General features: G+C 40.4%; 1 protein-coding gene across 1 annotated transcript; it reads right to left on the bottom strand.

Annotated features, from left to right (window-relative positions):
* Positions 1-3,857: 3,857 nt before the first annotated feature.
* Positions 3,858-4,286, bottom strand: LOC138882756 (uncharacterized). Its single transcript, XM_070163386.1, has one exon. It carries the CDS (start codon positions 4,284-4,286, stop codon positions 3,858-3,860), a length of 429 nt encoding a protein of 142 aa, XP_070019487.1.
* Positions 4,287-27,854: the final 23,568 nt, after the last annotated feature.

Here is a 27,854-nt window from a genome sequence, read left to right as displayed (position 1 = left end):
GACCTCGCGGAAATGGCCGCGCCGGACCTGTTACACCTGAACCTGCATTTTTTTAAAAGTTTAAGACCTCCCAGGCCCCACTCGAAACTCACCTGAGCCATCGGGGCTCCAAAACAAACATGCACACAACCTTAAAACATCTTACGGACTTACTCGTGCGATCAAATCGCCAAGATAACATCATATAGATAGAATCAAGCCTCAAAATACATGATTTTCTCTCAACTTTCATAAAACTCAAATTCCCCATTTTAAGTCCGAAATACGTCATATGACGTCCGTTTTTAGCCAAACTTTACAGATAGTGCTTAAAATATATTTAAGACTCGTACCGGGCGTCAGAACAAAAATACGAGCCCGATACCACAATTTTCCGATCAATTTTCTTCTTGATTTTCCTTAATTAATTTAAGAAAACAATTTCACACAAAAATTCATTTCTCGGGCTTGGGACCTCGGAGTTTACTTCCGGGCACACGCCCAAGTCCCATATTTTTCTACGGATCCTCCGGGATCGTCGAATCACAGGTCCGGGTCCGTTTACCCAAAATGTTGACCGCAGTCAATATTATGCATATTAATATCAAAATTCATCAAATTTTTCACAAAATTCACATATTCTAACATAAAAACTTTCCGGCTATGCGCCCGAACTATGCAAGCAAATCGAGGCAACTAAAAGCGAGGGTTTCAAGTCCTCGGAAGCACGGAACAAGGAAGAATTACGGTGATGACCCTTTGGGTCGTCACATTCTCCACCTCTAAAACAACCGTTCGTCCTCGAACGGACAAAGAAAGAAGTACTTGAGTCGGGAAATAAATGAGGATAACGGCTCCGCATATCGGACTTGGACTCCCAGGTCGATGCCTCAGGAGGCTGACCTCTCCACTGAACACGCACCGAAGGAAAACTCTTCGACCTCAACTGTCGAACCTGCCGGTCTGGAATAGCCACCGGCTCCTCTTCATATTTTAGATCTTTGTCCAATTGGACAGTGCTGAAATCTAACACGTGCGATGGATCTCCGCGATACTTCCGGAGCATAGATACATGAAACACGGGATGCACAGCTGACAAGCTAGGTGGCAAGGAAAGTCTATAAGCCACCTCTCCCACACGATCAAGAATTTCAAATGGACCGATGAACCTAGGGCTGAGCTTTCCCTTCTTCCCAAATCTCATCACACCCTTCATAGGCGATACACGGAGCAATACCTGCTCCCCAACCATGAAAGCAACATCTCTGACCTTGCGGTCTGCATAACTCTTTTGTCTGGACTGAGCTGTACGAAGTCTATCCTGAATAATCCTGACCTTGTCCAAGGCCTCCTGAACCAGATCTGTACCCAATAATCCAGCCTCTCCAGGCTCAAACCATCCAACTGGAGACCGACATCTTCTACCATACAATGCCTCATACGGAGCCATCTGAATGCTGGACTGGTAGCTGTTGTTGTAGGAGAACTCTGCTAAAGGCAAAAACTGGTCCTACGAACCTCCAAAATCAATGACACAGGCTCAGAGCATGTCCTCAAGGATCTGAATAGTCCTCTCGGACTGACCGTCCATCTGGGGATGAAATGCTGTACTCAACTCAACCTGGGTGCCTAACTCTCACTGAACCGCTCTCCAGAAATGCGAGGTAAACTGCCGTACCCCAATCCGAAATGATAGATAGCGGCACCCCATGAAGGCGAACAATCTCCCTAATATAAATTTCGGCTAACCTTTCAAACGAATAGGTGGCTGCAACAGGAACAAAATGCGCTGACTTGGTCAGCCTATCAACAATAACCCAAACCGCATCAAACTTCTTTTGAGTCATCGGAAGTCCAGTAACAAAATCCATAGTAATCCTCTCCCACTTCCACTCGGGAAGCTCAATCCTCTGAAATAAACCATCGGGCCTCTGATGCTCGTACATAACCTACTGACAGTTCAAACAACGAGTCACATATGCAACAATGTCTTTCTTCATTCTACGCCACCAATAGTGCTGCCTCAAATCCTAATACATCTTCGCGGCGCCCGGGTGAATAGAATACCGAGAATTGTGGGCCTCCGCTAAGATCAACTCTCGAATCCCATCAACATTGGGCACACAAACTCGCCCCTGCAATCTCAATACACCATTATCATCTAAGGTCACTTTCTTGGCACCTCCATGCTGCACCGTGTCCCTCAAGACACACAAATGGGGATCATCGAACTGCCGATCACGGATACGCTCCAATAACGAAGAACGAGCGACCGTGCAAGCTAATACTCGACTAGGCTCAGAAATGTCCAACCTCACAAACTGATTGGCCAAAGCCTGAACGTCCAAAGCAAGCGGTCTCTCACCGACCGGAATATAAGCAAGACTGCCCATACTGGCTGACTTCCTACTCAAGGCATCGGCCACCACATTGGCCTTTCCCGGGTGATATAAGATAGTGATGTCATAATCTTTCAACAGTTCCAACCACCTCCTCTGCCTCAAATTCAACTCTTTTTGCTTGAACAAATACTGAAGACTCTTATGATCCGTGAACACCTCACACGCCACACCATACAGATAGTGCCTCTAAATCTTCAATGCGTGAACAATGGCTGCCATCTCCAAATCATGCACTGGATAGTTCTTCTCATGAACCTTCAACTGCCTTGAGGCATAGGCAATGACCTTGCCATCCTGTATCAACACTGCACCAAGTCTAATACGAGATGCATCACAATAGACTGTATAGGGACCTGAACCTATGGGCAAAACCAACACCGGTGCCACGGTCAGAGATGCCTTGAGCCTCTGAAAGCTCGCCTCACACTCGTCTGACCATCTGAACTGGGCACCTTTCTGTATCAATCTGGTCATAGGGGCTGCAATGGATGAAAACCCTTCCACGAACCGATGGTAGTAACCTGCTAACCCCAGGAAACTCCGAATCTCCGTAGCTGAAGCTGGTCGAGGCTAGTTCTTGACTGCCTCTATCTTCTTCGGGTCTTCCTGAATACCTGCTGCTGATACGACATGACCCAGGAATGCGACAGAACTCAACCAAAACTCGCACTTTGAGAACATAGCATACAACTGACTATCCTTCAGGGTTTGAAGAACCGCTCTGAGGTGCTGCTCATGCTCCTCCTGACTGCGAGAGTATATAAGAATATCGTCAATGAAGACTATCACGAACAAGTCCAAATAAAGTCTGAACACTCAGTTCATCAACACTATGAATGCTGCTGGGGCATTAGTTAATCCGAATGACATGACCAAAAACTCATAGTGCCCATACCAAGTGCGAAATACTGTCTTAGGGACATTAGATGCCCTAATCCTCAACTGGTGGTAACCAGATCTCAAATATATCTTTGAAAACACCCTCGCACCCTAAAGCTAGTCGAATAAATCGATCCTCGGCAGTGGGTACTTGTTCTTAATCGTCACCTTGTTCAATTGCCGGTAATCAATACACATCCTCATCGAACAATCCTTTTTCTTTACAAATAGCACCGGTGCGCCCCAAGGCGAAACACTGGGTCTAATGAAACCCTTCTCAAGTAAATCTTGAAGCTGATCCTTTAACTCTTTCAATTCTGGCGGCGCCATACGATACGGAGGAATGGAAATGGGCTGAGTGCCCGGAGCCAGATCAATACAAAAATCAATATCCCTGTCGGGCGGCATGCCCGGCAGGTCCGAAGGGAAGGCCTCGGGAAACTCCCGAACAATAGGAACAGAATCAATAGACGGGACCTCAGCGCTGGAGTCGCGAACATAAGCCAGATAAGCTAGGCACCCCTTCTCGACCATGCGTTGAGCCTTCACATAAGAAATAACGTTGCGAGTAGAATGACCAGGAGTCCCTCTCCATTCTTAATGGGGCAAATCTAGCAATGCCAAGGTCACGGTCTTGGCATGGCAATCCAAGATCTCATGATACGGGGACAACCAATCCATCCCTAATATGACGTCGAAATCCACCATATCCAAGAGAAAAAAGTCAACACGGGTCTTAAGACCCCTGAATACCACAACACAGGAACGATGAACCCGGTCCACCACTATAGAATTCCCCACTGGTGTAGACACATATACAGGAATACTCAAGGCCTCACTAGGCATAACCAAATTGGGTGCAAAATAGGACGACACATATGAATACGTAGATCCGGGATCAAATAGTACAGAAGAATTCCTATTAAAGACCAGAATAGTACCTGTAATCACAATATCTGATGACTCAGCCTCTGTCCTGGCTGGCAAGGCATAACAACGGGGCTGGGCCCCACCTCCCTGAATCATATCCCTGGGATGATCTGCTGCTAGCTGACCCCTACCTCTAGCGGTCTGAGCTCCACCTCTAAGGCCTCTAACTCCACCTCTATTCCTCTACCCCGCCCTCTGGCTGGCTGGGCAGGCTGTGGGGCAACTGGTGCTTGAATCATCGGGCGAGGACCCTGCTGTTGCGAGCTGATGGAAGCTCGAGGGCAATATCTGGCAATGTGACTAACATCGCCGCAAGTATAACAAGCCCTCGGCTGCTGAGAATAACGAAGTGGTGGTGCATTGATAGATGCTGATGGTGAACTGAAGAGCTGCTGGTGAGGATACTGCAGCTGAGAACCACGACCACCTGGTGTACCATGAGAAGCTTGGAGAGCTAACTGAAAGGGCCTCGAAGGATGGCCTCTACCATAAGAATCCCTACCTCTAGACGAGGTACCACCGAATCTACCCGAATGACGGGGCCTCTTATCAGACCCATGACCACCTTCCTGAGAAAATGCCAACTCTATCCGACGGGCACCATCTGCTGCCTCCTGAAATGTAATCTCACTCCCGGCACTCATGGCCATCTGAACACAGATCGGCTAAACCAACCCATCGACAAACCTCCGCACCCTCTCTCTCGGTGGGGAGTATCACAATGGCATGACGAGCGAGATCAATGTACCGGGTCTCATACTGGGTAACCACCATAGGACCTTGCTGGAGACGCTCAAACTGCCTGCGAAGAGCATCTCACTGAGTAACTGGAAGAAACTTCCCCAGAAATAACTCTGAAAACTGATCCCAGGTCAATGATGGTGACCCTGCTGGCCTGGCTAGCAGAAATCCCTCCACCAAGTCTTGGCGGATCCTGCCAGGCGAAAAGTGGCGAAGTCGACCCCATTGGTCTCTACAATGCCCATAGTCCATAGAACCTCATGACAGCTGAATATGAAATCCTGAGCATCCTCTGAGTGGGTGCCACTATATGTAGTAGTGAAGAGCTTGGTGAAACGATCAAGCCTCTACAAAGCATCCGCGGACATTGCCGCACCATCACTGGACTGAGCCGCAATACCTGGCTGGGCTGCCACAGCTAGCTGAACTGCCACGGCTGGCTGAACTACTGGAACCTGAGCCTGAGGAGCTACCGACTCTGGAGTACGAGTATCGGGAGTCTGAGCTCCTCCCCTAGCCTGAGATGTGGCTGGAGCTACGGGAAGCAAACCCGCTCTAGAAATGCCCTCCATAAAGACTACCAGTCGGACCAAAGCGTCCTGAAGCACTAGAGTGGCTATGAAACCCTCTGGGACCTGAGCTGGGCCCACTGGAACAGTTGGGGCCGGAACCTCCTCCTCAAAATCGACATGAGGCTCCGTCAGTGGGACTGCTGCTCGGGGCTGAGCTCTGCCCCAGCCTTGGCCTCTGGCACAGCCTCGGCCTGCTCTCTGCCCCTAATAGGAGCTGCTGCTGGGGCCTCAGGCTGCTGCGCGGTAGAAGAGGAAGCACGTGTTCTCGCCATCTGTGAAAGAACAGAGTAGAAAGACAATAAGTACTTGAGAAACAGAATCGCACGACAAGAATGAACAAAGTGAAGTTTTCCTAACTCAGTAGCCTCTGCGGGATAAATACAGACATCTCCGTACCGATCCCTTAGACTCTACTGAGCTTGTCCGTGAGTTGTGAGACCTAAGTAACCTAGGGCTATGATACCAACTTGTCACGACCCGGATTTCCCAACATCGGGTGTTGTGATGGCACCTACTATCGGAGCTTGGCAAGCCAAATGTTTAAAACACCTTTCCTGCTTTCTTTCAACAATATAATAAGCGAGACAAAATCTAAGCAGAAGACTTTAAATTTAAAACAACTGAAAACCAAAAGTGCGGAAGTTTGAACCAAAATGCTACCAAGAGTTTGGTGTCACTACCTCACGGACAACTACAGAATGCTACAAACAATGTCTGAAAGGAAAATACATCATGTCTGTCTGATACAAGATAAACAACGAAAAACATGAAAAGGGACTTCGGCCTGCGAACGCCAGCTAGGCTACCTCGAGAGTCCCTGGACTGAAGATATCTCCCAAAAGTCCTACTGCTGCGGTCCGAAAGCTGCTCCCTGATCTGTGCACAAAAATGCACAGAGTGCAGTATCAACACAACTGACCCCATATGCTGGTAAGTGCCAGGCCTAACCCCAGTGAAGTAGTGACGAGGCTAGACAGGACCTACCACAATTAACCTGTACAGATATATATAATAAGAGCAAAAAAACAATAACAAGATAATACAAAGTAAAGCTGGGAGGGGACATGCTATCGGGGAGTAACAGATAAAAATGAAATATCGGAAATAAACAGAAGAAACTTCGGTTTCCATTATATATATTTATATATATAGTGGACGGCGTTCCACACAATCCCATAATATCATATATAAGTGGACGGCGTGCCACACGATCCCATAATATCAAATAAAAGTGGACGACGTGCCACACGATCCCATAATATCATATATAAGTGGACAACATGACACACGATCCCATAATATCATATATAAGTGGACGGCGTGCCACACGATCCAAATTCATCTTTATCACAGTGCACAATATGTCACCGGCAACGGAGGCCAATAACCAAGTGGACGGCGTGCCACACGATCCCATAATATAGTATATAATATCTTACTTCATATAGTAGACCCCTTCAGGGGAGGATAACAACTTAATACCTTTAATCCAACAAGGGTAGAACTAACAGCCCAAAATATCCCGACAAGGGAGAGTATATATCAGTCTACACATCCCGGCAAGGGAGTACTCACAACACATTCTCTTTTTAAATCACTTCTTCCTCAACTAACACATTCATGTTCGAGCTAACGCTCCAAAAGTACATCAATCACAATTTCTACCTCAATCGTTCACATTATATGAAACTCATCAAGTAAACAAGGAGATTGTGTCACATTATTCGAATTAAAAGCAATTAAGACTCACGGTCATGCTAGACTCCGCTGCATAGATAACCGTCACCATGCCTATACACCGTACTCCACATTAGCAAGTAGCAAATAACATCCTAATCCTATTTCCTCAAGCCAAAGTTAGAACAAACACTTACCTCGATGCCTTGAACATCACTCAAGTCTCAATTATAGCTTTACCTCTTGATTCCACCACCAATCCGCTCGAATCTAGTCATAAGTTACTTAATCACATTAATAATTACTAAATGAATCACTCCCAATGCATGAAAATAGATTTTTACAAGGTTTTTCTCCAAAAGGTCAAAAATACCCCCGGACCCACGTGGTCGAAACTCGAGGTTCGGACCAAAACCCGGTTACCCATTCCCCCATGAATCCAAATATATGATTTGTTTTGAAATCGGACCTCAAATCGAGGTCCAACTTCTCAATTTGTAGAAAACCTAGGTGCTAGCCAAAACACCCAATTTCCCCCGTGGAATCTTTGATTTGAATTTGAAATCATGTTAAAAGATGTCAAGGAATAAAGAAATTAAGTTAAAAATCACTTACCAATCGTTTTGGAGAAGAAAAGTTGTTTGGAAAATCGCCTCCTAGGTTTTGGGTTTTTGAAAAGTGGAAAAAATGACTGAAAATCCCGAATTTATATATATGCTGGGGACTGGCACGGACCGCACAGAAATGTACCGCAGCCGCGTGGCTGCCAGCGCGGACCGCGCGGAAATGTACCGCGGCCGCGCCGAGGGAGGGAAGAAGTGGGCTCTCTCTGAACCCACCCAGCGCGGACCGCACTGATTTGGTGCGTGGCCTGGCCACCCCCCTCTGAACCCCACCACGCAGACCGCACAGAAAAGTGCCGCGGCCGCGTGGCTGCCAGCGCGGACCGCGCGGAAATGGCCGCAGCCGCGCCGGACCTGCAATACCTGAACCTGCATTTTTTTTAAGTTTAAGACCTCCCAGGCCCCACTCGAAACTCACCCGAGCCCTCGGGGCTCCAAACCAAACATGCACACAACCTTAAAACATCTGAAGGACTTACTCGTGCGATCAAATCGCCAAGATAACATCATATACATAGAATCAAACCTCAAAACACATGATTTTCTCTCAACTTTCATAAAACTCAAATTCCCCATTTTAAGTCTGAAACACGTCATATGTCATCCGTTTTTAGCCAAACTTTACAGATAGTGCTTAAAACATATTTAAGACTCGTACCGGGTGTCGGAACCAAAATACGAGCCCGATACCACAGTTTTCCGATCAATTTTCTTCTTCATTTTCCTTAATTAATTTCAGAAAACAATTTCACAAAAAAATTTATTTCTCGGGCTTGGGACCTCGGAATTTACTTCCGGGCACACGTCCAAGTCCCATATTTTTCTACAGACCCTCCGGGATCGTCGAATCACAGGTCTGGGCCCGTTTACCCAAAATGTTGACCGAAGTCAATATTATGCATATTAATATCAAAATTCATCAAATTTTTCACAAAATTCACATATTCTAACATAAAAACTTTCCGGTTACGCGCCCGAAATGCGCATGCAAATCGAGGCAACTAAAAGCGAGGTTTTCAAGGCCTCGGAAGCACGGAACAAGGAAGAATTACGATGATGACCCTTTGGGTCGTCACAATAAGTTCCCAATTTGATTACACAACTATTATAGAAATTGAAAGATGATTATTTAATGAAACTTTGTTAGTTGGGTGTGGATGGATGGTCATATATGTGATTTTGGAAGTTATAAATTGGCTAATAATGATGATAGGATAAATTGTTGATGAATGGTGGTAGGTAGATGAACTAATTATATGGTGATGAGATATAGAGATTTATGCCTATAAGGTGTTTGATAATATGCCTAAATGGCTTAAGTTATGGAATTTGTTACTAATATTGGGTTCCGTTGAATGTTGCTATTGTAGATTGAAAGTTCTTAGTATTGTGGATCATTGTAGTATCACTAAGGGGCGAAATTGAGGTATGTGAGACTAACTCTCTATGTTTGGGAATGTTAATGATTCTCCCTACACTTCGTTTCTTTTACGACGTATCAATTGCCTCAGAAATATAGTTAAGCCTAGTTCCTTGAATAGTTGTACAACTTCTATTCTCTAGCTTTATAACTTGTTCATGACTTTCATTCTGAACGTTGTGAGCTTATTTTGTATTCAATATAGACTTGGGTTTGATTTCCCTAAGTCTCAGTATAGCGTACTCAGCATGTCATAAACAGTTGAAGTTTCAGTGTTCATAATTAGTTCAAGAATACATTTCTCATTCTAGTCCTATTCAGTATTCCAGTATTATGTAACTCAGTATGATTCAATATTCCAGTATTATGTAACTCAGTATGATTCAATATTCCCGTATTAAGTAACTCAGTATGATTTAGTATTCCAGTATTATCTAACTCAGTATGATTCAGTATTCTAGTATTATGTAACTCAGTATGATCCAGTATTCCAGTATCATGTAACTCAGCATGATTCAGTATTTCACTATTATGTATTGTAGTATGATTCTCAATTCCTAATTTTAAATCCCTGAATGTCGAACACCAGTATTTGGGCCTGAGGCCGTAGTTTATATGCTTTATGTTTTGGGCCTGAGGCTATAGTTTGGGCTTTATGCATGTTTTGGGCCTGATGCCGTAGCTTGTGCACATATATATTGGGCCCGAAGCCGTAGCTTATTCAGATAAACAGGTTGTTCATCATTCATAAGAGGGAATATTCATATCCTTACTTCCTTTGTTCAGTTCAATAATCAGTTATCATTTCAGTTGCCAGTTATCAGTTCAGTTATCAGTTATCATTTCAGTTCAGTTTCCATTTCAATAGTTATCATTTCAGTTATCAGCTTAGTTTCAGCATTTATAGTTCTTTCTTTCAGTTGCTTTATATACCAGTGCAATTCAAATGTACTAACGTCCCTTTTGCCCGAGGCCTGCATCTCACAATGCAGGTAATGATTTACAGGTTGATGATTCCGAGTGCTAGGATTCTCATACCAGCTATTTGGTGATCCCTAGTTCTTTCGAGGCATTATCATTACTTTATAGTCTTTCAGTATTTATAGACAGTTAGTGTTTTCAGTACTTCATTAGAGGCTTCATAGACTAGAGTAATAGCTAGACAGAGTCGCATACTTTTCATATTAAGCTATGTTGATTACAAATATGTTTCAAAGTTGTTTAGTATTTTGCACTTTGTTTTTTATCATTCTGACTTTCAGTATATCAGCATGTGTTAGTTTATCTTCCGCATTTAGTATGTTATGATATCACATGTTGATTCATCCAGCCAGTTGGTTCGCTCGGTCACATGTAGCCAGGCACCGAGTGCCGTGTTACGTCCAGGTCTAGGTTCGGGGCGTGACAAAGCTTGGTATCAGAGCACTAGGTTCAAGAGTCCTAGGGAGTCTATGAAGCCGTGTTCAGTGGAGTTTCCTTTATATGTGTGTGCCAGCCACTCATATAAACGATTAACTACCAAGACATCCAGGATTGTCTCCATTCTTTCTACTCTAGATCGTTCCATGAAGCTTAGAGCAATTGTTAACCTTCTTTTCCTATCGAGTTCCAAACGTATTGGATGACCAAGCGATGTGTAGGATAAACCTAAGGTCCTAGAGATGATAATTGCCTATTGGGATATAATTATGGAGTACAGGTTGGTAAATGAAACTTAAGAGGATATTAAAAGTGGGATGCAATGGATAGTAGTACATATTAGAGCATAACCTTATTAGAAAGTACAAAAGCAGCTATCATGTCTTATAGTTATCAGTTTACCTCAGTGACCGGTTATACAGTCTTTCAGTTAGCAAATTTATGGTTATTCAGTATGCCAGTATTCAGTTATATGTTTACCAAATATCAAATTTTCAGTGTATCAATATTTCTGGAGACTTGTGAGTACAGTGATTCATATGGATGCTCAAAAAAATGTAAGTAACAGTGATTATAGCAAAATCTTCGCATGTTTTAGGGATTATGACCAAAGACTCACTGGATGGTGAATGAAGTAATTTATCAGATATGTATGACAGTGTATTCGTATGTCAGACCCCACAGTGTATCAGGTTAAGAATTCAACTGCAGGGGGTATATAATTGATCACTATAGTTTTGGACAGAAAGGAGCCTAAGGTAAATATAGCTAAGAATAATATGATGTACGAAATGAGAACCAAGAGCACGCGACATTGAATTTTAGGGAATGATTTTAAGTTGTTTAGATTTATCCAAATCAGAACTAGAAAGTACCATATTAGTGAATTTGTATATGAAGTGGCTATTATTGTGATAAAAGATATGGTAGTTCCCCTTCACATGATGTGACTATGTGTTTAGGTCGGAGGTTTATAGTTTGAAGTGATTTTGAAGCGTATAGAAAGTTTGGGGTTAGATATTCCAATTTTGTTTAAGACAGATGAAATTTCCCTAAGTGTGATCCATGTGCATAGTTCAAAAGAATGATAGTGTACAACAAAAGAATATGGTCATATAATGAGGGAAGTAAAGATAAACCTTATACTTCACTTAGTTATTCAAAGCAGAGCAAGAAAACATGATGCTAGCAGGTTGTTAGTAAAAGAATAGTAAATAAGTTTTGAGTAAATATAGTAAATTAGCAATTTCAGCAGAGCTAGTAGAGGTAAGATTTGATTCACTTAGTCAGGTTAACTCCAGTGAGTGGATGATAGTTTGAAATATCGAACATGTGTTAGAATCCAAAGAGTTTAAGTTAAACCCGAAGTACAGTTACAGTGGGAAAAAATCAGCTAGCAGTGAGAGAACAAGCTATAGAAGAATAGCCTTTAGGAATTATCGAAATGTGGTTACTCCAAGATTGACAGTGTGAGCAGAGTTAAATTATTAAGATTGTGTATTATAGGTGTGAATACATTAGCTTTTCGTTAAGTGAATAATTTAGTTTTTCCTAGCTCAAAAGTAAGTTGGGAGATGAGTCGTCATTGACGTAGAGTGCAAAGAATTGCAGAAAATAAGGAAGGTTATTTGGATTCCAACAAAAATAGAAGGATCTGCAAGTATAAGACCTTTGGTATAAGGGGTGAAGCAAAAATTTTCAGTAAGTCCAGTTAGAGATTTGAAACCCAAATAGTTAGCATGGATATGGAAAAGAAAATCAGTTCGGTAATAAGGGAAAATTGTATAATTACCACATGGAATATGCCTAGTATGTGTAAGAAACATAAAGTGAGTAGAATGATCACCGAGCTTAGTTATTGATGATAAAGTGATCACAGATAGTTATAAAATCATGCCCAGTTATGTATTACGAGGGCAGTGCCATTGTACGAGACTCTAATATTCCGAGTAATGATCAGTGACTTAGCTCACAACAATACTATAAATGTTTTCATGAAGTGCTTAAAAAGATAATCAAGTGAGGGAAGTATAGCTCATGAAAAATGTAGACAAGACAACTATGTTGAAAGAAGTCCACTTCTTAGCCAAGGTAAGAGTTCGACTTCGGACACCAAAGATAGCAGAGTTGTTGTGTAGAACAAGACCTGTTCCTCCTTAGAAGCCGAAGTGAAAGAGAAACGGTTTGACAATCCCTACTTGGTATAGATGAAAGAGGTGATTCACATGCATAAGACGATGGCTTTTGAAAAAAGGGGAGATGATGGTACTTTGAGATACAGAGGCAGACTATGCATTCCAAATGTAGACTGGCTCAGAGAGCGAATTATGCCAGAAGCCCACAACTACAAGTATTCTATCCACCTGGGTTTCCCAAAGAGGTATCATGATCTTAAGGAGATTTATTGGTGGAACGACATGAAAAAGAAAGTTGCAGACGTTGTGGCCAAGTGCCTGAATTGTCAGCAAGTGAAAGTCGAGCAGCAGAAAACCAAGTGTTTATCTCAGAACACACACATCCTTTAGTGGAGATGGCATATATGGACCTTATAGTAGGATTATCTCGCCCATTTTGAAAGCATGATTTTTATGGGCGAAGGTGTAGATTGCCAATTAGTTGGTTCAAAGTTGGTGAAGCGGAGTTGCTGGGACCAGATTTGGTCAATCAGTCTATGGAGAAAATCAAGTTGATTCAAGAGAATTTGTAGACGGTTCAGAGTCACCAAAAGTCGTATTCGGATGTGCAACATAGAGACTTAGAGTTTCAAGTTGATGATTTAGTGTTTCTGAAAGTTTTGCCTATGAAAGGTGTTATAAGATTCAGGAAGAAAGGAAAGCTCAATCCCAGATATATTGGGCGATATAGGATCCTATGAAGGATCAAGCAAGTAGCGAGTTAGAGTTTTCACTAGAATTGGCGGTTGTACACCAGTATTTCACGTGTCATGTTATAACATTCAAGTTTCCATTATTCAAATCTCATGTCACGACAGTTGTGTTTCTAGTATTCAGATCTTATGTTAGAACATTCAAGTCAGTTCAGTACTCAGATACTCATGTCAGTCCAAGTACTCAGATATTCATGCCAGCTTAATACTCAAATATTGATATCAGTTCAGTGATCAGATATTCACGTTAGTTCAGCACTCAATTATTCGTGCCAGTTCAATATTCATATATCCACGTTACTTCAAAATTCACGTATCCATAATAGACAAGTGTTCATGTATATGTATCATGTTATGCATATTATTATGCTCGATGAAGCTAGTATTATGACCTGTTAGCTGGTAGGTATTTTGGAGAAATGTCAAAGGTATATAACCTTCTCATTCAGACCTTATTTACAATCTCCATGTATTTCAGTATTTAGTCAGCTTAGTAGCCATTCAGTCTAATACCTCATCAGTTCAGTAATTGTGTATTCATTCAGTTTAGTATGCAAGTGTTAATGAAAGTTCATGTTCCCACAAGACCCATTTAAGGTCCGGAGTTAGCCGAAGATACATCCAGGACAATCATTTGAGGACGAATGATCCCAAGGGGGAGATAATGTAATACCCCATAAATTTGAATCAGTTGTGGATGCATTAAATGAGTATTAATGTGATGGATATCAATTGGTTATGATAATAAGTGTACGAGGCATATCATAAGTTATTTGGGGTCCAAGGAAAGATCTAAGTCTAAGCCAAGTTGGAAAATTATATGGTAGACTAAAATTCTAAATGAGCCCGTACAAGACTATATTTTGGACGAGCATATCTACATTTGTATAAGGTTTTATGTGATTCACAACCTATAAAATTAAATATCTTCGAGTCTAGTTTCTAACGCTTCAAACCGTTCTTCATTTGGACACTCTTACCAGAAGTTATGACCAAATTATCAAAAACAGCGCAAAATTTTACACTACCGCACTGCCGCATGCGCCGCGACTGTGTAAATTAACAGAGCACCTCCAAATTTCATTTCTAAACACATTTGTCATTACCACGCCACCCCATGCACTGCGGTTGTGAAAATCTTCATTTTTTTTGTCAACCCGACCCTATTTTGATATAAAACCTTCGGGGGTTATTTTTTCCACTTCATTTGGACGAACTTTAGGGTTTTCCTCCACCCTCTCAAGACCTCCAACCCCTACCATATTCAAGGTAATCAATCCCCATTATCTTGGTATGAATTCCATCATTTATACACTAGTATTAATGAAATCTACATATAAAATACTTAGATCTTCAAGGGATTTCTTCAAGAACTCAAAAGAAGGGTTTTGCAAGATTTCTTCCAAAAAGATAATCCTACAACCTTAGACTTACATGTATGGATTTATTAAGGGAATATGACTATGAATAAGTATTGGAACTCTTGGTATGGCTATTGGAAACTATAAGTTCCCAATTTGATTACACAACTATTATAGAGATTGAAAGATGGTTATTTAATGGAACTTTGTTGGTTAGGTGTGGATGGATGGTCATATATATTGTTTTGGAAGTTATAAATTGGCTAATAATGATGGTGGGATAAATTATTGATGAATGGTGGTAGCTAGATGAACTAATTATATGGTGATGAGATGTAGAGATTTATTCCTACAAGGTGTTTGATAATATGCCTAAATGACTTAAGTTATGGAATTTATTACTAATATTGGGTTCCATTGAATTTTGCTATTGTAGATTGAAGATTCTTAGTATTGTGGATCATTGTAGTATCACTAAGGGGCGAAATTGAGGTATGTGAGGCTAACTCTCTATGTTTGGGAATGTTAATGATTCTCCCTACACTTCTTTTCTTTTACGACGTATCAATTGCCTCAGAAATATAGTTAAGCCTAGTTCCTTGAATAGTTGTAGAACTTCTATTCTCTATCTTCATAACTCGTTCATGAATTTCATTCTGAACGTTGTGAGCTTAGTTCGTATTCAATATAGACTTGGGTTTGATGTCCCTAAGTCTCAGTATAGCTTACTCAGCATGTCATAAAGAGTTGAAGTTTCAGTATTCATAATCAGTTCAAGAATACATGTCTCATTCTAGTCCTATCTAGTATTCCAGTATTATGTAACTCAATATGATTCAGTATTCTAGTATTATGTAACTCAATATGATTCAGTATTCCAGTATTATGTAACTTAGAGTGATCTAGTATTCCAATATCATGTAACTCAACATGATTCAGTATTTCACTATTATGTATTGTAGTATGATTCTCAATTCCTAATTTTAAATCGCTGAATGTCGAACACCTGTATTTGGGCCTGAGGCCGTAGTTTATATGCTTTATGCATACTTGGGCCTGAGGCCGTAGTTTATGCTTTATGCATGTTTTGGGTCTGAGGCCGTAGTTTATGGTTTATGCATTTTTGGGCCTAAGGCCGTAGTTATGTATACGTATACTTGGGCCTAAGGCCATAGCTTGTGCACATATATATTGGGCCCGAGGCCGTAGCTTATTCAGATAAACAGGTTGTTCATCATTCATAAGAGGGAGTATTCATATCCTTACTTCCTTTGTTCAGTTCAATTATCAGTTATTATTTCAGTTGCCAGTTATCAGTTCAGTTATCAGTTATCAGTTCAATTATCAGTTATCATTTCAGTTCAGTTTCCATTTCAATAGTTTGTCATTTCAGTTATCAGCTTAATTTCAGCATTTATAGTTCTTTCTTTTAGTTTCTTTACATACCAGTGAAATTCAAATGTATTGATGTCCCTTTTGCCCGGGGCCTGCATCTCACAATGCAGGTAATGATTTACAGGTTGATGATTCCGAGCACTAGGATTCTCGTAGCAGCTATTTGGTGATCCCTAGTTATTTTGGGGCATTATCATTACTTTATAGTCTTTTAGTATTTACAGACAATTAGTATTTTTAGTACTTCATTAGAGGCTTCATAGACTAGAGTAACAACTAGACAGAGTCACAGACTTTTCATATTAAGCTATGTTGACTACAAATATGTTTCAAAGTTGTATTAGTATTTTTGCACTTTGATTTTTATCATTCAGACTTTCTGTATATCAGCATGTGTTAGTTTATCTTCCGTATTTAGTATGTTATGATATCACATGTTGATTCAGCCAGCCAGTTGGTTTGCTCGATCACATGTAGCCAGGCACCGAGTGCCGTGTTACGTCCAGGCCTAAGTTCGGGGCGTGACATGATTGATGGCTACAATTAACGAACCTCATGTTGATGTTGCTGTTGATTTACCATTATTTAATAAACCTCATCTTGATGTTGTTGCTGATACTTCTAATATTACTGCTACTGTTGCTGATAATGCTGCTAAAAAGAAATTTGAAAAGGATAATAAATTGTTCGAGGGCATCTGCTTAACCATATGACTAAACCTCTCTTTGATTTGTTTATAAATTATAAATCCGTTAAAGTCATATGGGACAGTATGTTGAAGAAATATGGTGCAAATTATGTGGGAAAAAGAAGTATGTGGTTGAAAAGTGGATCAAGTTTGAGATGGTTGATGATAAGCCAATCATGGTGCAGGTTCATGAGTATGAGAACTTGACTGATGATATTTTGAACAAAGGCATGGAGATGTGTGAGAGCGCTAATGTTCTGCTTGAAATTTTTTTGCCTTCCTAGAGTAATAACAGGAATCAATTGAAACACAAGAAGAAAAACTTAACTCTTCAAGAACTGATCAGTCACATAAGGTCCGGGGAAGCAAACCGTCTTAAAGATGAGGAAGAACGGCTTAAGGATAATATAAAATATCTCTCTCTTAATTCTTCTAAAGCTAACCTTGTGGAGTCTTATAGTACTTTAATGAAAGACATGTTTAATGGAAAACAGAAGAAAGGCCAGGATAAAGGATATGTGAAGAAGAAAAATCACTTTAATAAGTCGGAGGGTCATACTCAAAAGCCGAAAGGACCTTGTTATATCTGCAACAAAATTGGTAATAAGGCTTTCTAGTGCAACCAGATACAAGGACAAAGCTCAAAGCATGGAGGAAAAGCTCCAGTCCAAGCTAACCTTACTGAGGGTGGTGATGTCATTGCTGTATGGTCGTTCAGGAACACATGGCGGCTAACAAGACTAACTAGATACTCGACACAGGAGCTTCAAGGAACCTTTGTGCCAACAAAGAGTTATTTCATGACTTTGAGGAATCTGATGATGGTGAGTATGTCTACATATGTAACTCCACTACAATTGGAGTTATTGGTAAAGGAAAAATTCTCCTTAAGTTAACTTCTAGAAAAACCTTAGCCTTGAATAATGTTCTGTACGTACCCTCCCTTCATAGAAATTTAGTTTCTGGTGCGCTTCTCAATAAAGAAGGTCTTAAACTTATTTTTGAAACAGATAAAGTTGTTATTTCTCATGGTGGATACTTTTTTAGGAAGGGTTATCTATGTGGGGGTTTATTTGTGCTGAATATTGCTCATGAGATTACTAATAATGCTAGCATTTCTAATTATACTTATATTACTAATTCTATTGATTTGTGACATGGTAGATTAGATCATGTTAATATTACTTCTATTAAAAGACTTAGAAAAATGGAATTAATTCATGCAGTTAATGTTTATAATTTTTCTAAGTGTCCTGCTTGTGTAGAAGAAAAACATATCAAAAAGCCTTTTATGAATGTAACTAGTAGAACGACAAAATTGTTTAAACTAGTGCATTCAGACTTAACAGATTTCAAGAACAATGTTAGTAAGGGTGGAAAGAAATACTACATCACTTTTGTAAATGACATTTCTAGATGCACTTAGGTAGATCTTCTTAAGTGAAAAGATGAGGTTGAAAGCATGTCTTTGAAATGCAAGGCAGAAGTAGAAAATTAATTAAATAGAAAAATTAAGAGACTTAGGTCTGACAAGGGTGGTGAATATAGTACTAATACTCTAGAAGAATTTTATGAGAAAAACGGTATAATACATGAGGTTAGTGCTGTCACACCTCCTTTTTTACTACACCCCCCGAAGGGTACAAATGAGCTTTTCCAATTAAAGGACAATCGAAACGAGATTTATTGTTAAAAGATTCAGAGTCGCCACTTGGGAGATTTATAGTGTCCCAAGTCACCGGTTGAATCCCGAATCGAGGAAATATTGACTCTGTTTAATAGTCCGCGAACCAGAAATCTGAGTAAGGAATTCTGTTAATCCGGGAGAAGGTGTTAGGCATTCCCGAGTTCCGTAGTTCTAGCACGGTCGCTCAACTGTTAAATTTGGCTTAATTATATGATTTTAAATAATTATGAACCTATGTGGAAATTTTATCTTTAACCGCTTTTATTCATTTTTTTAAGAAACTTACAACGTTATTAAAACACGTCTTGAACCACGTCATATAAATGCACCCGTGGTTTTTGACATACTTTAACATCGTTGAGATTTGGATTTGGATCACATAAATGTGCACCCAAGTTTAGGAAGGTAAATTATTAAGATAACGTACCTAAAGCAACTACGCATTTGCAACTTTGCGAGGGCCATGGAAAATTCGCTAAATGGCCGAAGTGAGGTCCAATAGCCTATCAAACTTGTTAGGTTGTCCGGTTGCTGATTCCTCGCAGCCTATATTAAGCCTAAAGGGAGACCAACTTCTAAAGGCAGCCCATTGTCACAAAGTTGGGATTCAGGATCGAGTTCCATTATAACATAAAAAATAACATTCACTTGTATTTGAAACTAAAAGCTGATTCCACATCAATAATTAACCAAGTAAAGCAACAAGGTAAAAGGGTGAAAATCATCAAGCCATGACACCATTTCAAAAAATGAATCAATTCTCGAATTCAACTACCCTAATGACACCAACTGCACAATATTCCATTTTTAATTTAAAGTCCAAACCATGAAGATTATAACAGGAGAATATGATTTACGATTAAAAAACTCAAAGATCCCAGGGAAATTGACATTACACCATCATGATCTTAAGTAACAAGTTTAATAACTTAAAATCCCAAGCAAAAACCTATGGGATCATAGATTCAAACACGTTGTTAACTTAGGAAATCTCCATGTGGTAAAGAGTTATGTATGCCTTATAAACATACTGACAACAACTTCGACTAAGACGCAAAGCAAAAGAGTCCAAGATATGACTAAGCAAGTTACTAATCATGGTTGAATGCACAAATTCAACTACTGACTTGACTAGGCAGACTGTTAATCAAGCTTTCATGATGGCTCAAAATCAAACACCATGATAAAGGTTCAGTTATACAACACCAACATTTAATTATGAGACATCTAACAGAAAATTGAGTCTCTTGCTAATTCCAATCCGAGTTCGACCCTTAAGGGACACTGTCACCAACCAGCAAAAAAAAACATGCACCATATAACTCATGATTTAAAATAAGATTGAAGCTAAACTACATCAAAAGAATAGGTTGACGCTATGCTCCAAAGCTCCAGATTTCCATATCAAACTCGAATCAAGCTTTACATTAGGTAGAATTAAAGAACATGTACCTAAATACAACAATATAGATCAGAAAACTTAGTTAGAAGCTAAGAAGAAGCAGCAGCAGAGATTCAACAAGAAGAAATGAACAACAGGATCAGCCCAAAAATTCAGCAATGGAACAGTAGTCAAGCAACCCTCAAATCAACTTTTAAATCCGGAATAAATCAACTACTTTAAAGGTTTCAAAACTGAAGGACTAAATTGCAGGATTAAATCAATTTCTTTTTACCCAAAAGGCCAGAATTTCAAAGTATTTCTTAACTCAGTTGTTTCTAATTTTTCGGAATTTTTTTATCTCCTCATTTCTCTTGGGGTCCTTCCTATTTTTTTCAGCCTCAAGTAACAATGCCTTTATAGGCAAGTTACTGGGGCAGCAAATATCAGCTATGTTTTTTCATTTTAGACCTTTCTTAGTTTTCCTTTTTGCTACTTAGTCCCCCAATTACTGACTTGTCTGCCAAGTAAGGCTCTTTTCAGCTTCTAGGAAGCTTCCTAGGCAGTTACCAAAAGATTCCCAAACCTAGACTACCCAAATTACCCCTCAAGACCCTGGTTAATTACCCTTCAAAACCTAGAATAGGTCAAATTTGACCCAAGGTTGAATTAATTCAAAACTAGCCCAAACTATGGGCCTGTATTATCAGCCCATATTTGGGTTTTCAAACTCTGAACTTAATAGAAATCTCCCAAATAGACCAGACCTTTGAATTTTAGCAGAGAAAAGAATTCATTGAGAAAAGCTTGGAAAACAGTTATTTAGTAATTAAATGACTAATTAATCACATAAACCTAATTAAACTATATGACTAAATAACTAATAGTAAAACTAGACATTAAACATGCTGTTGACACAAACCAAACAAACCGAGAAATCATAAATAAAACTTGAAAAAGCAACACTGAAAGAGCAATAAACAGACAGTATTCAATTTAGCTAAAACCTTGTTCAAGTATCAATTCAATTAACCGGAGGAGAAGAGAAGAAATGAGGAGGAAGGAAGACTGAAAGCACATAAGAATGAAAGAAAAAATAAGAAACTCACCAACCTACGCTTCGAACTCGCGATTAACATTCTGATTTAGCCCCCAAATAATGTCATCTGCTTGTTCCTTGCGAAGAACAAGAAAGCAACGTTATTCTGGGACCAATCCGGCCTTGAACGCTAAGGAAACTTTGAAGGATATCGTTGCATGAACGAACTCGTCCATGAATTCTAGGGCTCGAACCCTAGATTTGAGATTCGAGGAGCATTGGACAGATTCGAGGGAAACCAATGGTGGATTAGGTATGAGGGGGTATGGTAGTTATGAGGTGTTATTTTGGGGCTGATTGGATGACTTAGAGTTTTGGTCGTTCTCTTCGATTCAAGATTCGAGAGTTTGGGCCAGGATTTGAGGGAGGGGGTTTGGAGATTTGGAAAGAGGAGAAGGAGAGGAATCTATGCGGTAAAAATGGGGTCGATTGGAGCAACACCGCCGGCGGAGACGATTTCTGGCAGGCCGCTCACGGCAGGGGCGACGAGGGATTCCCTGATGGTGTGTGGGGACGATGAGAGGGGGTAGGGGGGGTGCGTTATTCAGATACTCTTATAGCTTGGGGGAATTAGTTTCCAGGCGTTTGATCAATGGAGATCAACGACTGAGATTTTAATAAGTAAAATAGCGTCGTTTGGCTATTGAGGGTGGGACTGGACCATGTAAGGACGAGTATTGGGCTGGGTCAGCGGGTATGGGGTATTTGGTTTGGGCTTAGGAAATTAGGATTAAAGGAAGCCCAATTTTCTGACTTCTTCAATTCCTTTTTCCCTTTTCTTTTTCAATTCATTTTTCTTCAAAATTATTTTCTTTTATCTCTTTTTTTTTTCAAAATTAAAATTAAAACCTAAATTAAATCCTAAAACTAAATTAATCTATCCAAAATACTAATTGATTTTAAATAATAATTAACACGACCAATTAATAACTAAATTTAAAGAAAACTACCTAATTTACCAATTAATCTAAGAAATATAAAATTAAATCCTAAATGCAAATGCAATATATTTTTTGTATATTTTTTTTCATGAATTAAATAAACGTGCACAGACAAATGCAAACAATTAGGAAAATTCCACAAAAATTTCGAAAAATGGTAAATGATTAAACGAAAAATCTATTTCTTTGGGATTCTGTAGGAGTAATTTATATAGGGCAAAAATCACGTGCTCACAGCTGCCCCTCTTTGCCCGGAAACGCGAAGAGTTTTCGTGCAAAGATAAAGTGAGCGGATACGAGCGATTTTTGCCCGTTTGAATACTCCGTGGGAAGCCTTTTTGAATGATTTAACCGCACCCTGCTTCTGAGGTTGCCTACATATCCTTAGCTATAAAGGAATCAGTTCAGTATAGTTCAGGAAGTTTTGGTAGCTGGGACTACCATGAAGCTGTGATTTAACTGTTGTTGTTGCTGCTAATACTTACTGCATCCCCTTATTACACCATGATAAAATAAAAAGAAGCTAGGCTAGACTATGATCTATGCATTACAAAATCCTATCTATATCTTCAAACTTTCTCTTGTGGTTCTTGTTTCCTTGTTGACTTGTATTCTCCCGGTGGAATCCCTTTGTTGCCGCCTTGAATTATAATTTGAGATGTTTTCCTTTTATCCAGGCGGATGCCTGACTGCCAACTACACTTTGAGATGTTTTCTTTCCTCCAGGTGGACGCTTGACTGCTGAACTTGAATGTATTCCCTGTTTTCCAGGTGGGCTCCTGTTTGCTGAACTTGAAATGTATTCCCTCCTCTCCAGGCGGGCTCCTGACTTCAACAAAATAGACAAAATAAAGAAAATTTTCTGCCCCCGTTTGGGTATCTGGGACACATGTACGGATCACATTACCAAATATCAATAAGAACTTGAAAGCTAAAACTTGAATTGTACTTCCTTGTTCTTCAGGCGGGCTCTTGATTGCTAACTTGAAATATATTCCCTGCTCTTCAGGCGGGCTCCTGACTGCTGACTTGAAATGTATTCCCTGCTCTCCAGGCGGGCTCCTGACTGTTAAACTTGAATGTATTCTCTTCTCTCCAGGCGGGCTCCTGACTGCTGACTTGAAATGTATTCCCTGCTCTCCATGCGGGCTCCTAACTACTGACTTGAAATGTATTCCCTGCTCTCCAGGTGGGCTCATGACTTTTAAACTTGAATTTATTCCCTGCTCTCCAAGCGGTCTCCTGGCTGCTGACTTGAAATGTATTCCCTACTCTCTAGGCGGGCTCCTGACTGCTAACTTGAAATGTATTCCCTGCTCTCCAGGCGGGCTCCTGATTGCTAACTTGAAATGTATTCCCTGCTCTCCAGGTGGGCTCCTGACTTCTAACTTGAAATGTATTCCCTGCTCTCCAGGCGGGCTCCTGACTGCTGACTTGAAATGTATTCCCTGCTCTCCAGGCGGGCTCCTGACTTCAACAAAATAGACAAAAACAAAGAAAATTTTTCTGCCCCAGTTTGGTGGCTGGGCACACATGTAAGTGTAAAACTAAATCATATTACCAAGTATTATTAAGAATTTGAAAGCTAGGTCCCATTATCAAGGGGCGTCCTGACAACTCTTAATTAAACGACAATTTTAAATCTAATTGATATCTTCTAAAAGTGTGACTTCTACTAAATCTTGTTATCTAAGAGTGTCTTTAAACTACTCCCCATTATCCAGGAGGGTCCTGAAAATCAAAATTCAAATTTATCTTAAGAGTGCCAACTTTTATGGCTGAATTATACTACCCTACAACAAAATTTACGCTAAATGTTGCTATCTAATCGAAATTTTAAAGCTAAGTCCCATTATCCAGGAGGGTCCTGAAAACTCATAATTGAATCTATCTCGAACATGCAAACTTCTAAACCTGCTTATATTCCTTTGGGATACATTTATGCTAGATTACACTATTTCTGAAATTTACGCTAGGTCCCATTTTTCAGGAGGGTCCTGAGAATCAAAAATCAAACCTGTTTGGCGACTGCCTTTCTCCACGGAGGGTTTCTCCGAAACAACCGAAATTTCCTGCCCCTGTTTTAATCAAAGAATAATTTTGCAGTTTAAAATGTGGTGGTTAGTTGATGGCATTCTTGCTGAAGGTCTCTCCGCTACATTGTTTTGTTTTGACTGGCTTCCCCAAACTGGCCCTGAATCGCTTGACTTTCCGACTGACTATCAAACCTCCATGACTTTGGATGACCCGAGTGTTCTATACCCGAACTGTTGTTTCACCTCTGACCCCTTTAACTAAACCTCTACATCTCCCATGAAATTACTAAATCATTCTGCCGATGGAACTTTGCCGGCACTTTATCCCACTTTACATCATGCTATCTTTGGTATGCTCTGGCCGTACCGCGCTTTGAAATTCCTTCTTATTTGCTTAAATAATACTGACATTGGGAACATCTTAGAGAAACAAACCCAAAAGAAATGAAATGCAACGACTTTCAGAGTTAAGGATAAGAAAATCCAAAACTGGAAGACTATCTGAAGAGGAAAAAGAAAAGAGACTTATCTGAGTGGAGCAGCTGGCACCAATAATCATGACATGCACTTCGGATTAATCAGCCCAGTTTGTCCAACCAACCAGCCTTCCGTTGCCATACTTTGTTGTCCCGGAATTTTCATAACCTAATTTCTTCACCCAAAATCCTGACCTTGTTCATCCTGCGGTGCCTTGAAAGATTTTCACCAGCATACCTCTCCCATTCGTTCATCTGTCAACTCACTTTCGCCTCAAGGTGCCCGTGAGGGTTTTCACCAATAAGACTCTCTCATTTTTATTTCTCTCTGCTCCCGTCGCCTTACGGTGCCCATGAGGGTTTTCACCACTAATACTCTCTCATTTTTATTTCTCTCAGCTCTCGTCGCCTTACGGTGCCCGTGAGGGTTTTCACCAATAAGACTCTCTCATTTTTGATTTCTTTTTACTATTTGGGCCAGAGTGTTGCCCCTCGTCTTGGCATTTCTCGAAGACTGATCAGAAGGTCTTTCTTTGGACCTTAATGTAGACTTTTGGATGGGGTTAGAAAGAAAGGGTATAAGAGGCTCAAAACAACTCAAATGGGTTAAAAATTACAACTTTTGGAATCAGATTTCTTGCAACGACTGCAACTTCTGCCCCAGTTTCTTTGCTTGGGGACTTTTGGATTTTTATTTTGATGGGACCGAACCGTGAGGCTGCCTACGTATCCTTAAAAGGAATCAGGTCGAACGCAGTTCATGTCATAGAGATTACTTTGTTGTTGTGGTTTTCTCTTTTCTCTTTCTTTTCTTTCTCTTTTGCTTTTTTTTTCTCTTTTTGTTGGCTTTCTTCTTCTTTTTTTTCTTTTTTTCTTTTCTCTCTTTTTATTTTTTTCTTTATCTTTTCATTCTTTTCTTTCTCTTTTCCTTTTCTTTCTCTTTTTCTCTTCTTCCTTTACTTATCTTTCACGCTTGTGTTTCCGATATTCGCTACTGATTCCGAAAGAGGGGTATGAAAGAAAACAAATAGGCTCAAAGGGGGGTAACAAAGGATAAAGTATTTTAGATAGCAGAACAAAATGCCTTCGTCATTCCAAATCTTCAGAAATATGCCAAGTACAAACAAATATAAGTTAACCAAAGAAAATCATACATAGTATCTCTTGAACGCATCGGAATTGATGGCTATTTCTACACACTTGCCTTGTATATCTGTTAAATACAAAGCGCCATTTGACAACACTCTAGTTACAATGAATGGCCCCTGCCAATTTGGGGCGAACTTGCCTTTTGCTTCGGCCTGATGAGGAAGGATACATTTCAATACTAACTAACCTACTTCAAACTTTCGTGGACGCACCTTCTTGTTATATGCTCTTGCCATTCTTTGTTGATACAATTGGCCATGACACACTGCTGCCAGTCTCTTCTCTTCGATCAAACTTAATTGCTCCAGGAGGGTTTTGACCCACTCATCATCATCAATTTCAGCCTCGACGACGATCCGAAGGGATGCGATTTAATTTTTGCGGGTATTACCGCCTCAGTGCCATATACCAACAAATAAGGAGTTTCCCCTACTGAAGTACGAACAGTAGTGCGATAACCCAACAATGCAAAAGATGACTTCTCATGCCATTGCCTGGAACCTTCAACCATTTTCCGAAGTATCTTCTTTATGTTTTTGTTGGCCGCCTCAACTGCTCCTTTTGCCTTAGGGCAGTATGGGGTAGAATTGCGATGTGTAATCTTAAACTGCTGACATACCTTTTTCATCAGATGACTATTGAGATTAGCCCCATTGTCTGTAATGATCACCTTTGGTATCCCAAACTGGCAAATGATATTTGAGTGTACAAAATCAACCACCGCCTTCTTAGTTACAGACTTGAATGTTTTAGCCTCTATCCACTTGGTGAAATAGTCTATGGCCACCAAAATAAACTTGTGCCCGTTGGACGCTGCTGGCTCGATTGTTCCAATGACATCCATGCCCCAAGCAACAAAGGTCCATGGTGCAGACATTGTATGCAATTCAGATGGTGGAGAATGAATCAAATCTCTGTGCACCTGACATTGACGACACTTGCGCACAAAACTGATACAATCTCGTTCCATAGTGAGCCAATAATAACCTGCTCGGAGGATCTTCTTTGCCAGAACATACCCACTCATGTGCGGTCCACAGACTCCAGAATGTATTTCGATCATAATAGCTGTAGCCTGCCTAGCATTTACGCATCTTAACAGTCCAAGATCTGGAGTTCTTTTGTACAACACCCCTTCACTGAAGAAAAATCCACTTGCCAACCGTCAAATTGTTCTCTTTTGATCACCTGTGGCTTATACTGGATACACACCCATCCTGATGTATTCCTTGATACCGTGAAACCAAGGCTCCCCATCGAGCTCTTCTTCTACCCCATTACAATAAGCATGCTGGTCGTGGACCTGAATATGCAAAGGGTCTACATAAGCCTTATCTGGATGATGTAACATTGATGTCAGAGTAGCCAAAGCATCAGCGACCTCATTATGAATCCTCAAAATATGTCTGAACTCTATTGATTGGAAACATTGACAAAGATCATGCAAACATTGTCGGTACGGTATGATTTTTAAATCCCGTGTTTCCCATTTTCCCTGAATCTGGTGCACCAGAAGGTACGAGTCCCACAAGACCAAAACTTTCTGGACACCCATGTCTACGGCTAACCTCAAACCCAGAATGCACACCTCATACTCAGCCATGTTGTTGGTACAATAGAAACGAAGCTGAGCCGTAACAGGGTAGTGATGCCCTGTTTCAAAAATAAAGACCGCTCTTATACCAACGCCTTTCATGTTAGCATCCCCATCAAAGAAAAGTTTTCATCTTGGCTTTTCGACCTGTTCCAACTCATCAATGCGCATTACCTCTTCATCAGGGAAATAAGTTTTCAAAGGCTCATATTCTTCATCTACTGGGTTCTCAGCCAAATTATCAGCCAATGCCTGGGCTTTCACTGTAGTCCTAGTCACGTAGACGATGTCAAATTCTGTGAGAAAAATCTGCCACTTTGCGAGCCTTCCCGTGGGCATAGGCTTCTGGAAGATATACTTCAACGGATCCAAGCGAGAGATGATGTAAGTAGTATAAGATGACAAATAATGTTTCAGCTTCTGGGCTACCCAAGTTAGGGTGCAACACGTCCTCTCAAGATGAGTGTGCTTAACCTCGTAAGATGTGAATTTCTTACTGAGATAATATATGGCCTACT

The sequence above is a fragment of the Nicotiana sylvestris genome, chromosome 12 (assembly GCF_000393655.2).
Source record: "Nicotiana sylvestris chromosome 12, ASM39365v2, whole genome shotgun sequence".
Lineage (NCBI taxonomy): Eukaryota > Viridiplantae > Streptophyta > Magnoliopsida > Solanales > Solanaceae > Nicotiana > Nicotiana sylvestris.
Note: the sequence above shows the minus strand (reverse complement) of the source record. Positions and strands in the feature narration are given on the sequence as shown.

What these genes read in the sequence shown, in the direction of transcription:
- LOC138882756 (XM_070163386.1), bottom strand. Translation starts at nt 4,286, where the DNA reads ATGATTCAGGGAGGTGGGGCCCAGCCCCGTTGTTATGCCTTGCCAGCC.